Genomic DNA, 15,890 nt, shown 5'->3' on the forward strand with positions numbered 1-15,890 from the left:
TCAGAGTCTTTTTCAATGAATCAACTCTTCGCATTAGGTGGCCAAAGTACTGGAGTTTCAGTTTTAGCATCATTCCTTCCAAAGAAATCCCAGGGCTGATCTCCTTCAGAATGAACTGGTTGGATCTCCTTGCAGTCCAAGGTACTCTCAAGAGTCTAATGAGTAGCCATGTTTAAAAACAAGTGGACTATATGATTATTTTTTCTTTTATCTAGTTTGTTTCACTTTTTCTATTTCATATTTGGTGCTCCCATTTCTTTTAGTTTATGTTTTCCAATTTCTCTCTATTTTTTTTTTTTGACATTCTTTCTCAAGACTTTACCAAGCATAGTAGAAAAGCTTTTGTATACATAAATATATATATATATTAATAGTATGTATAATATATACATATTTAGAAAACTTGCGAATTTTTGCCTAAATAAAAAATTTGACATTTTGATTCCACTTGTTTAACTTAGTCTGAATAGAATGCTAGACTTCTAATTTATATTCACTTAAAATTCTGAAATACTTCCATGTATTTTGGCATCCAGAAAAAAAGTCTAAAAAGTTTATTATCTTAGTGATTAAAAAAATTTGAATTAGGCTTGACACTTCTAATTCAGTTCTGAATATATAAAGAAATATTATGTTGCCAAAAAACAAGAAAATTATCATGTGATACAGTATTATTAACTGAAGTACAGATTTTGTCCAAATCTCAAAAATACAAAAAAAATTTATGGAAATTCAAAATGTAAAAAAATTAAAATATTAATTTTCTTTTTTATGTCTTTACCTGAATGGTCATATTTTCTGTAATGCATTGGAAATACATTTTGTGTGTGTGTGTTAGGACATTTTAGTAAAGGTTATTATTGAAAAAAGTCATGGGACTGGATGGATCATGGGATTGACTGATAAATTCATTCATTCAAATATTTATTAAGCCCTTGTTTTGTGCTAAGCAGTGACGTTCTTCTAGGCATTACAGCAATAAACAATGCACAAAGAAAAATTCATATCCTTTGAACTCACATTCTAATGCGGAGGGATAATAAAATAACACACATATAGTATGTTAGCAATCAGTGTTAAGGAGAAAGGTGTTAATAAAACAGGGATTGGGTGGGAAGGTTTCAGTTTTAGAAAAGGACGGCCAGGAAAGCCCTCAGTGGGAAAACATTACTTGAGCTTAATTCATGAAGGTGAGTTAGCATTCTAAGCAGAGGCAACAGAACATGCAAAGGTGCTGAGCAGAAGCAGGTCGAGTAAGTTCACGGAAAAGCAGGGACTGTGGCTGTAGACAAGAGATTAAAGTGAAAGTCTTTCAGTGGTGTCTGACTCTGCGACTCCATGGACTGATGCAGTCCATGGAATTCTCCAGGCCAGAATATCGGACTGAGTAGCCCATCCCTTCTCCAGGGGATCTTCCCGACCCAGGAATCAAACAGGGGTCTCCTGCATTACAGGCAGATTCTTTACCAGCTGAACTACCAAGAAAGTCCTGTAGACAAGAGAGCCGGGATAAAGTGCCGGGAGATGAGGACCGAAAGTTAACGGGCTGGGACGCGGGAGAATGGGTAGTGAGGGTGAAGAGGAGCAGCTCTAGTACGGACTGAAGCTAGGAAACTGTCCAACAAAGAGGATCCGAAGATAGCACCGCCCAAAGCTCCGCCCTGCTCTAAGCTCATAACTCAGCGCCTCGGCCGGAACTCAAGGCCCAACTCCGGGACCGGAAGCAGCTTTCTACCCGACCCCATTTTGCCCGCGGTTGTATTTCCGGTAGCGGCGGCGGGAAGCGAGTTACTCGCGGGCTTCTAGGCCTCCGAGGAGGCGAATCCGGCGGGAATCCGAGCCATCAGAACCGCCACCATGGTGAGGAGGCGCAGACCAGCAGCACGGGAGCTCCTGAGTCTCTTGGGGGGTGGGGATCGTGATTAACCGGGAAGGAGGTCATGGGTTGGCCCCTCAGGGGGTGAAGGCCCGGGCCTCGGCGCCTCCGTCTGGGTAGGAAAGACTCACACCGTCGTCCCTCGGTGGACTGGGCGGTGGGGGAGCGGGGGTGGCGAGAAGGCTGGAAATAAGGGACCGAGGCTAGAGTCGCTTGGTGCGCGCGAGGGTAGCGCTGGGGCTCTCCAAGCCTCTGTGGCCTTAGTGCTTGGGATCCCATAGGCGCTGAGTAAACTTTGCGGCATATATGTGTGGAGGGGCTTCTGAGCGGGCACTAGCGCCGTAAAAGGACTGATTAAGACCCGGTGAGAGGCTCAGACTTGGGAAGGGTGAGGGTCCGAGGAGTTGCGGAAAGACGTGGAACGACTTGTGGCCGGAAACAGTCTTGATTCTGGTAGATGGGGAGGAGGGAACGGAGGATGAGTGAAGGGAGGAAAAGTTCAACTCTTTTGTTCAGCATACATTTAAGCTTGAGTATGCCAGACTTTTCAGGCCCTGGGGCTACACAATGAAGTGTTTCCTTTCTTCACCGCGTTCACTCTTATTTGGAGACACGGGTAACATAATTCGGAGTGGTAATTCAGCGTTAAGTAAAAGTAACGGCGGGGAGCGGGATAAGAATGTTTTCTAGACTTGGTGATCCCTGTCAGAGTCCTAGAAGACGCAGGCTTTCCCCCAGCGAAAATGGGAGAGAATGGTATAGATTCGAAGGACTGCAAGGCCAAGCGTGAAGGGTAGCATTGTTGAAAGTTCTTAGAGGGAAAGGGAAGAATGGGGGTGGGAGGAATTGGCGGGAATCTGATTATTAAAGGCTTTACATGCTATTTAATTTTGTTGGTGGTAAGGGATGCCATTGAAGGATTTTTAACAAGCAAAAGGACACGTACTTACTTGTGTTCAGAAAGATAACTGTTACGTAGCTGTTATATATTGGGTGAACCGGAAGTAGGATGTTGTTTAGAGAGCTGGTTAGAAGAATAGGCACTGGATTCAGGCTGACTAGCTTTCAGCACAGCTTAACCTCTTACAGCCTCTTGACCTTATCTGTAAAGTCTGATTTTAAGGATTAAATGAGATAAGTAGTGTTTGTGGCAGTGCCTGCCAGTGAGCGCCCAGTGCGAATTAGCTGTAGAAGACAAATGGAGCAGTAAATGTTACTGTAACGGTTCAGACCCTAGTGGTTAGAAGCTGTGATTACAGTTTGGTTAAAATGGTCATGTAAAAGAAACTGCACCACATAACTTGAGTCTCCAGGGTGACAGGAGTCAAGATTCTGATCCATGCATTTGTAGGTTCAGAAAACCTGTGTTTGTCCAACCTCACAGAGATGAGTAGCAAGCATAGTGCCTGGTACCTCAAAGGCTCTTGGATGAGTTAGGACTGGTCAGACTGATGGGAGGCTGATATAACAAATGCCAGGTTGTTTATTCATAGAAATGTAACTGCCAAGGGCACTTGACAGTCCTCTTCTGAGGTCTATATACTCTATTTTAGCACAACTACATTTGAAGCCAGGCTGTGAAGCAGAAAAGGTTGTTGGGTTAAGGAGTATGGCAGCATATATATTCTCCTTATGTGTTCAAACTCATTAGCACTCTGACTACTAGGAAGTTTTAACGTTTCTAAATGTAGTCTTGGAGACACACTAACAAATCACTGATTTGGGGGTTCCATTCTCTTCTAAGCTGATCATCTCCTTTCTGATAACAGGCTCTTCACTGATTGGGTTCTTAGTGCCAGTCTCATTCCAGCTCTTTTACTCAGTCTTTTTTTTTTTTTTAAACTCAGTCTTTTTAATGGGATGTTGGTGTTCCACAGCACCGGAGTCATCTGTAATCTGCACAGTGGCAGATGGCCACTAATCTCTAATATGCATGGGTGTCAGTAGTTTGGAGCCATCTTACCCTCTCACTTCTGAAACATATACAACATTCAGTCCAGTTCAGTCCCTCAGTCGTGTCCAACTCTTTGACCCCATGGACTGCAGCACACCAGGCCTCCCTGTCCATTACCAACTCCCGGAGTTTACTCAAACTCATGTCCATTGAGTTGGTGATGCCATGCAACTATCTCATCCTCTGTCGTCCCCTTCTCCCACCTTTAATCTTTCCCAGCGTCAGGGTCTTTTCCAAGGAGTCAGTTCTTCACATCGGGTGGCCAAAGTATTGGAGTTTCAGCTTCAGCATCAGTCCTTCCAATGAATATTCAGGACTGATTTCCTTTAGGATGGACTGACTGCTTGGATCTCCTTGCTGTCCAAGGGACTCTCGAGTCTTTTCCGACACCACAGTACAAAAGCATCAATTCTTTGGCACTCAGCTTTCTTTATAGTCCAACTCTCACATCCATACATGACTACAGCATAGACAAAGATATACAATATAGACAAAGGCAATTGTTATATAAAAAAGATGATTTTACGGGAAGGGGGACTAACAGGTCAGGTTTGAAAACAGGTGAGAGAATTCCTAGGAAATGGCTGTGGTTGAAAGAATACTTAGAAAGACAAACAGAAAAGAAGGCTGCAGCAGAAGTTTTAAGGAAAGACAACAGTTTTGTGGGTCCAAAGGAGCTGAGTCTCATTCCTGCTGATTTCTCCTTGCAGACTGTGGGCAAGAGCAGCAAGATGCTGCAGCACATTGACTACAGGATGAGGTGTATCCTGCAAGATGGCCGTATCTTCATTGGCACCTTTAAAGCTTTTGACAAGCATATGAATTTGATCCTCTGTGACTGTGATGAGTTCAGGAAGATCAAGTAAGGAGTGGGCTGTTGGGGAGGGGTTGAGTGGATGGGGAGTGGATTGGGTGGGTGGGGCAAGTGATAGGTGGTGACTAGCTGGCTGGTTCCTCTCAGTTTGCTCTCCTGTTTTACAGGGCAGATTAAAATGGAGAGTTTCTTAAATCTCTTTCCTTAGTCTTGCTCTTTATTTCTAGCAGAGTACAAGTTGTAAGGAGGGCTGCCAGGCTTTTTATTTCTCTGATTTTGTGTGCCCCTGGGTACTGGGGTAAAGGGCTCTCATGTTCTCCCCACAGGTGTGTAAGGGGGGAGAGCTTGATTTTCTGGCCTCATTGCCTATTTGTAAAGCTGTAGCCTAAAGGGCTCTCACAGTGCAGCCTGGTCTGAAACTGCTTTAAGAAGCCTCTGACCCTCTTCAGGGTAAGTGCTCAACTCCCCTTGTGGGTTTGGGGCCAGTGATTTTTGTTGTCATTTATAGAAACAATTGGAGAATACAATCCCATAATTTGTTAGATGATTCCCTTGTCTTAGGACTCACAGATCTTAAGCTTCTAGCCTAGTAAAAGATGTGGTCTAGTGCTTCATTCTGTTTTACAGTCAAGGCATCTTGAGGCCCAAAGAAGTTATGTAATTTCCTTGACCATCCAGCTCTCTTTTGCCACTGGAGTGTCCATAGTGTGTTGCCAGTGGCTGTTAATTCCCTTCGATTCTTTTTGGGACTTTTGTTTTCTTTGTGGCATGAGGTCAAGAAGGATAGGACAGAAAATGGTAGTGATGGCTGAGTGCCAGGTGCACATTAGAGAGTGGCCAACATTTTTGAATGAGACTAACTTTATTCTGGTAATGAAAATGTGCCCATTAGAAATATTTTTTAAAAGTACATAGAAGTATATGAGAAAAAACTTAAGATACCCATAAAGGATTTTTTTTTAAATTGTGAAAGGGCAGTACATGCTTTTTTTAAAAAATAAGAACTATAGATAAGTTTTTAAAAAGGAAAAAATGACCACCCACAGAAAATTTATATAAAAATCATTAAAATGAAACCTTTAAGTAATTTTTTAAAATCAAGGTGTTTTGTATTTCCTTTAATTTTAGGATATTGGCTTTGACTTTCCTTTCCCTATCTTGTTGCAATTACTTTTTCCCAGTCTTATCTCGTTTATATTTTGCTCATCCTTTTCTGCTCGTGGGTATTTGGAGATTCGTTTTTGTTCTTTGAGGATAGAAGTGTAATTTCTCTGTAGCTAATCTCAACCTTTTCCTTTATGGCTTCTATTTCTAATGGGAGGTGAGAGACAGAGTTATAGTTCTGTGGGGTTGAATTAATACTAGAAGGATACTGCATGCAAGTAGAGTGAATGGGATTCAGTTGACTTGAGGAATTGTTTTGACTGCCTTCCTGACATTGTTAAAGCCTTAAGCTGAAGGAAGAAAAAGGGTAATGGCAACAAAGAGTTGACTGAGGAGAGGCTCTCATGGTGGCTTTGTGAGTGAGCCAGGGCTGGGCTTTCTTGAATCTTGTCCTGTCTCTCGGTCTGTGCATTCTCGTGGCATGGGACACAACCATCTGATGGGGGGAGGTTACAAGTTTAGCCTGTCAGTAGATTTAGTGTAAAACAAGTCTTTGAGGGCCCCTAGGTAGGTGAATATGAACTTTACCCTTTTTCTAATGCTTTTTTTGTTTTGTTTTGTTTCTTCTCCTAAACCTGTCTTTAGACCAAAGAACTCAAAACAAGCAGAGAGAGAAGAGAAGCGAGTCCTTGGTCTTGTGCTACTTCGAGGGGAGAACCTGGTCTCAATGACAGTAGAGGGACCACCTCCAAAAGACGTAAGTCAGAACTGAGAGCCAGTGCAAGGCCAGGAACCTTGTGCAAGGGAGGTGCCACCCTGAGCTGGGCCCTGTGTGGGGTTCTCTGTTTCATTGCAGTACTCACAGGTATCTTCTGGTTTCTGTTTCCCTTATACAGATAATAAACCAGAATCTTAAAGAGGTTACTTTGCAAGTCAGAAGTAAGGAGCTAGGATTTGAGGGTTTGTAACTTTAAATCCCTCTTTTCTTAGTTGATGTACATAGTCAATAGAAGAGGCACTTAAGGCCTCCTGGGTCAGTTCTTAATGTGATGACAGTCTGCTGCTGCTGCTAAGTCGCTTCAGTCGTGTCCAACTCTGTGCGACCCCATAGACGGCAGCCCACCAGGCTCCCCTGTCCCTGGGATTTTCCAGGCAAGAACACTGGAGTGGCTTGCCATTTCCTTCCCCAATGCATGGAAGTTGGACCATAAAAAATTGTAACTCCAAACAATAGAATACATGTATATTTTTTGTAAAGTTGTGGAATAATAGTTAATATTTAATTAAGCATCTGCTATTTGCCAAGCCCTTCAGTATTTAATCCATGTAACAGTCTTTTGAGATAGATTATTCCCACTTTATAGATAATGCAAATTGAAGTTTAGTAACTTGCACAAGGTGGCACAGCTGGAAAGTAGTGAAACTGTCATTTGATTCCAAGCAGTAAGGCAGTGGCACCCCACTCCAGTACTCTTGCCTGGAAAATCCCATGGACGGAGGAGCCTGGTGGGCTGCAGTCCATGGGGTCGCTAAGGGTCGGACATGACTGAGCGACTTCACTTTCACTTTTCACTTTCATGCATTGGAGAAGGCACTGGCAACCCACTCCAGTGTTCTTGCCTGGAGAGTCCCAGGGACAGGGGAGCCTGGTGGGCTGCCGTCTCTGGGGTCGCACAGAGTTGGACACGACTGAAGTGACTTAGCAGCAGCAGCAGCAGTATTGGTTCATTAACATCAGCCTCCCTTTAGAAATAGAAGAGGCTTTAGAGAATCTAACCAAATTTGTTTTCCCTTTTTTGTTTTTAAGATATTGTTTGTTAAAGGAATAATCTTGTTACCTTGTTTTAATTTTTGTCCATATATATATGTTGGGTTTTTTTTTTTTACTTGTAATAAGTATGTATCAGTCTGCTTTTTAACTTAACATTGTAAACATTTTTCCAAAGTTGCTGTATTCAAAAGTCATGTTAAAGATACTTTCAAGTGAGTGCAGAGTAGTTTATCCTAGTTCTTTCCTTCTGTTTAGACTCTTATATACAAAGGATGTTACCGTGTTTCTGATTCAAGGCCTATGGACCTATTCATAGCTTTGGTATCTATTTCCAGTAGAATTTGCTACTCTAATGTAGCCAATTGTAAACCTTCAGGACCACAACCAGTTTTGTTAAAACCTCTTCATTGGCAGATAAGGAAGCAGTACTAGAATGGTGGGATTACTTGCCCACTATCCCCACTATCACCCACCAAGTGAGAATCAGAGCTGGGACTGGACCTCATATCTCTTTGTCAGGTCAAAACTCTGATCTAACATAGACACCCTTTTGGGTGGAGGCTTAGCTGTTTGTTTATTTAATTTTCATAAGAATGCATATTGGTTGAGTTGTGTGTGCTTCTCTTGACTTAAAACTCTTAAGTTCTTTTAGCCTGCTAGGCATATAATCTTGGATGGAGGAGGAGTGGTGTTAACAGGAATGGATAGTGTTTATAAGAAGGTGTTTTGATGCCCTGTAAATCTGAGGGGTTCTCTTGGCAGTGATATTCCAAAGTGTACTTCTTATTCTCTAGGCCACAAGTGTATTAACATATATTTATTTTTCAGACTGGCATTGCCCGAGTGCCACTTGCTGGAGCTGCTGGGGGCCCAGGGATTGGCAGAGCTGCTGGTAGAGGAATCCCAGCTGGGGTTCCTATGCCTCAGGCTCCTGCAGGACTTGCTGGGCCAGTCCGTGGGGTTGGTGGTCCATCCCAACAGGTGAGGAGTTGGAGGAAGGGGCACCACCTTCTGTAATTAAAGGATAGAGTGAAGATCTGAGTCCAGAATGACCAACTAGGCTGTGATTGTCAAGCTATCAGTATTTCACTGTGCTTCATACACGGTTGGAGAGTCAAGCAAAAAGGAAAGCTTGCTATTATGCATTATTTTGATGCTGTAAGAGATGCATGAAAAGTTTTTGACCAACTGTATTAAAGTATTTCCGTGACAACATTTGAAATCTTGACCCTTGCACAATATGGGTGTTAGGAATGCCAACTCTGCAGGTGAAAATTTGTATATAACTTTACAGTTGGCTCATTATGTCCATGGATTCAAGCCAAGAATGTGCACAGTATTGTAGTATGTATTTAGGGAGAAGAATGCCTATAAGTGAACCCTGGCAGATTAAAACCATGTTCAAGGATCAGCTGTACTATAGCTTTTACAACCTATTGTCAGGCCTGTTTGAGCATGCAAATGCCTTATCTAATTTGGATTGGGCATCCTTAACTTAGGCCTGGAAAACAGGAATTGAACTTAAGATCACGCTTGATCTCCTCTGGCATAATAGGTTTTGATAGGAAGTCTGATGCTTTGAGTTGTAGCTCAGTGGATTTGGTGTCTGCTGTTTCTTTACCAAGTTGGAGAGGAGAGAGGGGTACTGCATTGCACTGTACTGTTCTGCCTAACTTCTTTCCTGTGTCTTCCTAGGTGATGACCCCACAAGGAAGAGGTACTGTTGCAGCAGCTGCAGCTGCAGCCACAGCCAGTATTGCAGGGGCCCCAACCCAGTACCCACCTGGCCGTGCAGGTCCTCCACCACCCATGGGCCGAGGGGCACCCCCTCCAGGTGAGGAGCCCAGGAGGAGTCCATTGTTAATTGATAGAAGATGCCTTAGCTGGATTTATGATGAGACATACCCTTGACTGAAACTAATGACGAGTTTGTGTAATTAAGCAGGATTACTCTGAGATCCAGCTTGGTTGACTGACTTTGGAACTAGCCAGACTAGAGCTCTATCTCTGTCTCAAGTCCTAGTGCTAGGAAGGACTGGAAGGGTGGAATGGTCCCTCTGTCTTAGAATGTGGTGAACAGTTTTGTACGTTTCCTGCTATCTTTTGTACTTTTCCTGCTATGATGGACACTTGAGCTGTATTCTTGGGATTTTTCTCTTGCAGGCATGATGGGCCCACCTCCTGGTATGAGGCCTCCCATGGGTCCCCCAATGGGGATCCCACCTGGACGAGGAACTCCTATGGGCATGCCGCCACCGGGGATGCGGCCTCCTCCCCCAGGGATGCGAGGTAAGTGCCTGTAGCAGTGGCCTTGATTCCCTAGGGCTAGGTTGGGTTAGGAATTGGAGAGAAGGTTGGATTTTGATCATACCTTCTTGGCTTTTATGCCTTAAGTTTAGGGAAGTGAACACTTAGAGGACAGCTTTGTTCAGAAAGGAAAGAGGGAGCAAGCATTTCTTAAATGGACCTTACCTCCCTCTTAGAATAGTGAGAACCTCCCTGTACACAGTACTTCCAGTATCTAAGGCAGTATTCTCTGGTCACTGTAAAATAGTGCATTTTGTTGCATGACCAAGAAAGGTCTTAGGCCCTTTGGTTTGGGAGTGGCTATTAATTAAGGAGGGACTCTGGGCTTTGCTGTACTATTTATTATGGATTATCTGTTTAACTCCAGTTTGAGAAATGCTGATGCAGATCAGTTCTTTTGTTTTGTAGGCGAGAAACAGGCCCATAGAGAGCTCATTGTCCAGGCCAGTGTTCTTTTCATGAAGCCATAGTGGCCTATAAGTTAACCCGTGGCCAAACTGGCTGATCACTGTATTTATAGTTTTCCATTACTGAGCTTTGTAAGCTTAGGAGCCCATGGCCCCAGAGAAGTACCCCTCTGAGCATTTGGTAACTGCCGGGTGTGGGAGGCTGGGGTAGGGTGGGGATTTGAGTTGCAGATCAGGCACTGACTAAACTTCTTACTCTTACTTCAGGCCTTCTTTGACCTTGGCCACAGAGTTATGGAAGTAGCTCCACAGAGGCTTGGGCCCGATTCTCCAGGGCCACGTTACCACACCTGTTTGTTTGTTAAGCCGTTGTTCGCGGAGTCTCACCGGATTGTCTGGTTTCCCTTACAGGGCCCCCTCCCCCGGGAATGCGCCCACCAAGGCCCTAGGCTCATCTTGGCCCTCCTCAGCTCCCTGCCTGTTTCCCGTAAGGCTGTACATAGTCCTTTTACTTCCTTGTGGCCTGTGACACTAGTTTATAATAAACTCTTTAAGAGAATATTACAAATGCACCTAGTATGTTTGTTTATTTTCAGAAAAACTGTTGATGTATTGGGTGCTTGATAAGAATCAAGAAGGGTTGCCTTGGAAAAACTAGCCCTAATCCTGTTTCCTTAGCCCTAATCCTTAGCTGTTTCCCTTGTAAAATACTGTATTTATTTGCAGGGATGCACAGTCTCATTCAAGAGAATTACAAAATTGAACTGTAAGCAGACATTTTCACCTGTTATACTGGCAAAAATCATCTTGTTAACTTTTATACTGTATTGGTGAGGGTTGTGAATTGGTATATCCTCTTTGGAAGGCACTAATCAAGATAACTTCTTAAGCAGCACTTTATTTTCTTTAGAAACTAAATTTACAATTCCATCTTAAAGTTGAAAGTTGGCAACAAGTCTTTTACAATTTAGGATCTTTCTCCATAGCCTCTCTAAAGATCTTAATTCCTAAACTACTCCATGAGCTCTGAAATGGTGTTCCCCACACCGTTCTGGAAGTTTTCACATCTTAATGTGAGATCTGACACCTCTTGTTAACGAAGGGAACTGTTAAAAGCTGTCTTCCTCTTGGCTAACGCAGTCCACCAGCAATGTTAACAATTAATTTACTATTTAAAAACAAAACTACTCAAGCATTGCTTGGAACTGTTACGCTGGGAATCCTTTGCAGAAAATTCACTCCCTGAGAGAAAAGAGAGATCCTAACCAGTTGCTTCTACAGACGATCACCCTAGTTTGGTGCATGTAACGGAATGTCCTTTGAAGTATAACTCAAAAGGTCAGGAATCCTTGGTCATCCTGACAAACCTAATGGCATTTACATACACGATATATCTAAAACTGATCCTAGATCAAGTATTGCAACCATAATCCCAAATAATTCCATTATTTAGCACATGAAGTTCCTGCTGAGTTGCCAGAACTAGCTAGAAGCAAAGAGTGATGGTTCATCATCTTTTACAAGTAAGGAAAAAGCAAGAAGGAAAGGAAACTTCTCCTTCCTAAATTTGTCAAATTGATGGCTATCTTCATGTCTTTGATATGATTGAGAGTCCTCAATTTCCTGATCTGAGGAGTCCATTTTCAAAGTTACTGTCAAGATCAAGAAGCACTTTCAGGTTTTTCTTTGCCATGGCCCAAGAACTCCAGTCTTTCAATAGGAATCTTCTCCTTCATTGCTTTCTAAACACACTGCTGGTAGCACTTGAAGAGGCCAGTGCATGGATCCCTGGAGCCATTCCCCTTGAGGAAATTACTGGCAAACCAGTGATTGAACCACTGGTTGTATTCAGCTTTCGAGGTGATGCAAGCCTCCCCTACATTGTTCACGATGTCAGTGTCTGTGGTGGTTGAGCAGTGCTTTATCATTTTTCTATAATAAACTATGAAGCAAATACTGAGACATCTCTGATCCAGTGGCTAAGAATCCACCTTCCAAAGCAGGGGACAATTCCTGGTTGGAGAACTAAAATCCCATAGGCCTTGGAGCAACTAAGCCCGTGTGCCTCAACTACTGAGCCTGCACACTCTAGAGCCTGCATGCCACAAGAGAAGCCTGTGCACTGCCAAGAAGACCCATCGCAGCCAAAATACAAAAAGTGTGAAGCAAGTAATAAAAATGAAATGAATCCTATTGGAAGAGGAACAGTTTTGGTATAACTTTCTCCTGGAGTCATATGCATGTATATAATCTGATTTTTTGAGTTGTGGGGTATCAATTTCTTCCACCCAAAGTCTGTTCGATAGGTCACTAAACAGTACTCTATTAGTACATCAAGCTTAAAAAGGCTACAGAAATAAAGTGAATACTCTAAAATTACTGCATGGGATGGAGGACCATCCTAAATGTAAAAGAACTTAGTGGAAAAGGAGAGACTACCGTTGTAGAATGAAGGTGTTTGTCCAGGGAAATAAAAGTGGTTCAGTATAAAAACAGTCAAATGTAACAAGTTAATAGGACAAGGAAAAAGCTGTATGGTCATCTCAGTAAGAAGACATTGGATAAAATTCTAACACATTAGGAATAGAAGGGAAATTTATAAACATGATACAGGTGTGTGTGTGTGTGTGTGTGTTTTAATGAAAAGCCCACAGCTAACATAATGAAAGGTTGAAAACTTTACCCCTAAGATCAGAAATAAGTGTCCCCACTTCAACCACTGCTATTTAAAATTATACTGGAAGGTCTACCCAGAGTAATTAAGAAGGAAAAAGCCAAATTGGAAAGGAAGATTGTATTCTTCCTTTATGTGGAAATTCTGTATGTGGAAAATCACAAAGAATACATAAGAAAGCTCCTAGATGTGATAATTGAATTCAGCAAAATTGCAAGTTAGGAGAGTGCAATTGTATTTCTATATACTATCTATAGTCTGAAAAAAGGTCCATTTACAACAGCATCCAAGAGAATAATATACTTAGGAATCAATTTAACCAAGGTTGTGGAAGATTTGTATGCTGACAAGAACATCCTGAAAGAAAAAATGGAAATACCTACCATATTCATGAATTGAAAGACAGTATTAAAATGGCTGTATTTCCCAAAGAAATATAGATTATATGCAATCTAACAAAATTCCAAGAGATCTTTTTGCAGAAATGAAGCTCGTCCTCAAATTCTATGAAGCTGCAAGGGACACTGAATAGCAAGAACAATCTTGATATCTCACTTCTTAATTTCAAAACTTAACTACAAAGCTTGAGTAATCAAAACTCTGGTACTGGCATAAGGATAGATACAGACCAGTGGAATAGAATTGAGAACCCAGAAATAAGCCGTTGCATATTTGACCATGAAAGTGTCAACACCTTTCACTGGGAAAAGGGTAGTCTGTTGGACAAGTGGTCCTAAGACAATCGCAAAACCACATAGAAAAGAATGAAGTTGGTCACCTGCCTCACTTCATATATCACTCATTAACAAAATGGATTAACAGTTTATAAGAACTAAAACTAAATTGCCAGAAGAAAACAAGTCTTGATGACCTGGGGTTGCATTCTTATCAGATCAGATCAGATCAGATCAGTCGCTCAGTCTTATATTTGACACTAAAAGCTCAAGGAAAAAACAAAAAAAATGGATTTCATCAAATTTAGAAATTGCATCAAAGGACATTATCAAAAATGTGAAAATGTAGCTTACAGAATGGAAGAAAATATTTGCAAAGCATATATCTGATTTGTGTTTAAAATCCAGACTACTAATTTTATATAAAGAACTTTCAAAACTATAGATAAACAGCCCAATTAAGTCAACAAAGGAATACACATTTCTTCAAAGAAGATACACAAATGGGCAACACATGAAAAACTTCATCATTGGTCATGAAAGAAATTCAAATCAAACCCACAATGAGATATCACTTCAACCCACTAGGACGACTTTAATGGGGGAAAAAAGCTGGCAAGGATCTGGAGAAATACTGCATTACTGGTAAGAATGTAAAATGTTGCAGTGACTATGTAAAATGATTTGGCTGTTCCTCAAAAAGATAAACAGAATTACCATATGATTCTACTCTTAAGTATGTATCCAAGAGAAATGAAAATATATGTCTACACAGAAACTTGTATAGGAATGTTTATAGTAGAATTCATAACAGGCAAAAGGTGGGAACAGCCCAACTGTTGCATCAGTGGATTAATTGATAGGTAAATTGTGGGCTGTACATTCAATGGAATATTACTCAGCCATAAAAGGAATGAAATATTGATTCTGCTACTATTTGGATGAGCCTTGAGAATATTCTGCTAAGTAAAAGAAACTGATCTCAGAGAGACAACAGGGAGCAGCCCTGAAGAGGGATCTTACTTCCCTGCCCAGGAATTGAACATGGGTAGCTTGGAGAAGGGGCTTCCCAGGCGGCACTAGTGGTGAAGAACCCATCTGCTAGTGCGGGAGACATAAAGAGATGCGGGTTCAATCCCCTGGAGGAGGCATGGCAGCCCACTCCAGTATTCTTGCTTGGAGAATCCCATGGACAGAGGAGTCTGGTGGGCTACAGTCCATGGGGTTGCAAAGAATCGGACATGACTGAGTGATTTAGCACACACCCACGCAGCCTGGATGAAGACCAGGAATCCTAGCTACTAGACCACCAGGGGCTAGAGGTTGGAAGCAAAGTTTCCCTCTTACCCTTTTGAAAGGATTTTTCAAAGAGGCAGAAACTGAAAACAGGTGTGAAGTTTATTATTTGAGACAGCATGAGATGTGGGAGAGCACAACAGAGAAACAGTTTGTTTATTTAAGACAGGTGAACGAATCTAGAGCATGTTATACAGAGTGAAGTAAGAAAAATAATGTATTAACACATACAGAATCTAGAAAAATGATATTGATGAAGCTATTTGCAAGGAAAGAATGAAGATGCAGGTGTAGAGAATGGACTTGTGGATGCAGTGGGGGAGGGAAAGGGGGACAGAGAAAGCAGCATCAGCATATATATGTATACTATCAGGTGTAAGATGGATACTAGTGAGAAGTTGCTGTGTAGTGCAGGGAGCCTATTCGGGTGCTCTGTGATGACCTGGAGGGATGGGATGGGGTGGGGGGGGTGCGGGGAGAAGGGAAGGGTTGTGTGTATAATTATGGCTGATTTTGAGTTGTATGGCAGAAACCAACACAGCATTGTAAAAATTTTTTAAAAAGTTATATATACTGTATGGCATTAAAAAAAAGATACTGCAAAAATAAATAAATAAATAAACACTGAAGCAAGCCAGAGATACACAGCTAGAGAGAAAGAGTATGGGCACCCTCTACTGAGGCAGGACACAGATTAGAGGTGATTTGTTGTTCAGTCGATCAGTCATGTCCAACTCTAACCCCATGGACTGCCGCACACCAGCTTCATCTCCTGGAGCTTGCTCAAACTCATGTCCACTGAGTCAGTGATGCCATTTAACCATCTTGTCCTTTGTTGTCCCCTTCTGCCTTCAACCTTTCCCAGCATCAGGGTCTTTTCTAATGAGTCAGCTCTTCACATCAGGTGGCCAAAATATTGGAGCTTCAACTTCAGCATCAGTCCTTCCAATGAATATTCAGGGTTGATTTCCTTTAGGATTGACTGGTTTGATCTTGCTATCCAAGGGACTCTC

The 15,890-nt window shown here is 42.1% G+C and overlaps 1 protein-coding gene and 1 pseudogene across 2 annotated transcripts; one reads left to right on the forward strand and one right to left on the reverse strand.

Moving 5' to 3' along the window:
* The first annotated feature begins 1,702 nt into the window (after window positions 1-1,702).
* On the forward strand, window positions 1,703-10,805 carry SNRPB (small nuclear ribonucleoprotein polypeptides B and B1). Of its 2 annotated transcripts, none has more exons than XM_019971985.2 (7): window positions 1,703-1,860; window positions 4,541-4,692; window positions 6,394-6,505; window positions 8,348-8,500; window positions 9,215-9,353; window positions 9,683-9,808; window positions 10,645-10,805. In XM_019971985.2, exons 1-7 carry the CDS (start codon window positions 1,858-1,860, stop codon window positions 10,680-10,682), a joined length of 723 nt encoding a protein of 240 aa, XP_019827544.1. In that variant the 5' UTR covers window positions 1,703-1,857; the 3' UTR covers window positions 10,683-10,805. The 2 variants fall into 2 exon arrangements, with proteins under 2 accessions (XP_019827544.1, XP_019827546.1); XM_019971987.2 differs by having other exon boundaries at window positions 1,704-1,860; window positions 10,501-10,805.
* A 1,089-nt stretch (window positions 10,806-11,894) lies between these two features.
* On the reverse strand, window positions 11,895-12,161 carry LOC139186418 (TP53-regulated inhibitor of apoptosis 1 pseudogene; annotated as a pseudogene).
* Between the last annotated feature and the right edge of the window lie 3,729 nt (window positions 12,162-15,890).

The sequence above is a fragment of the Bos indicus genome, chromosome 13 (genome assembly GCF_029378745.1).
Source record: "Bos indicus isolate NIAB-ARS_2022 breed Sahiwal x Tharparkar chromosome 13, NIAB-ARS_B.indTharparkar_mat_pri_1.0, whole genome shotgun sequence".
NCBI classification, from domain to species: domain Eukaryota; kingdom Metazoa; phylum Chordata; class Mammalia; order Artiodactyla; family Bovidae; genus Bos; species Bos indicus.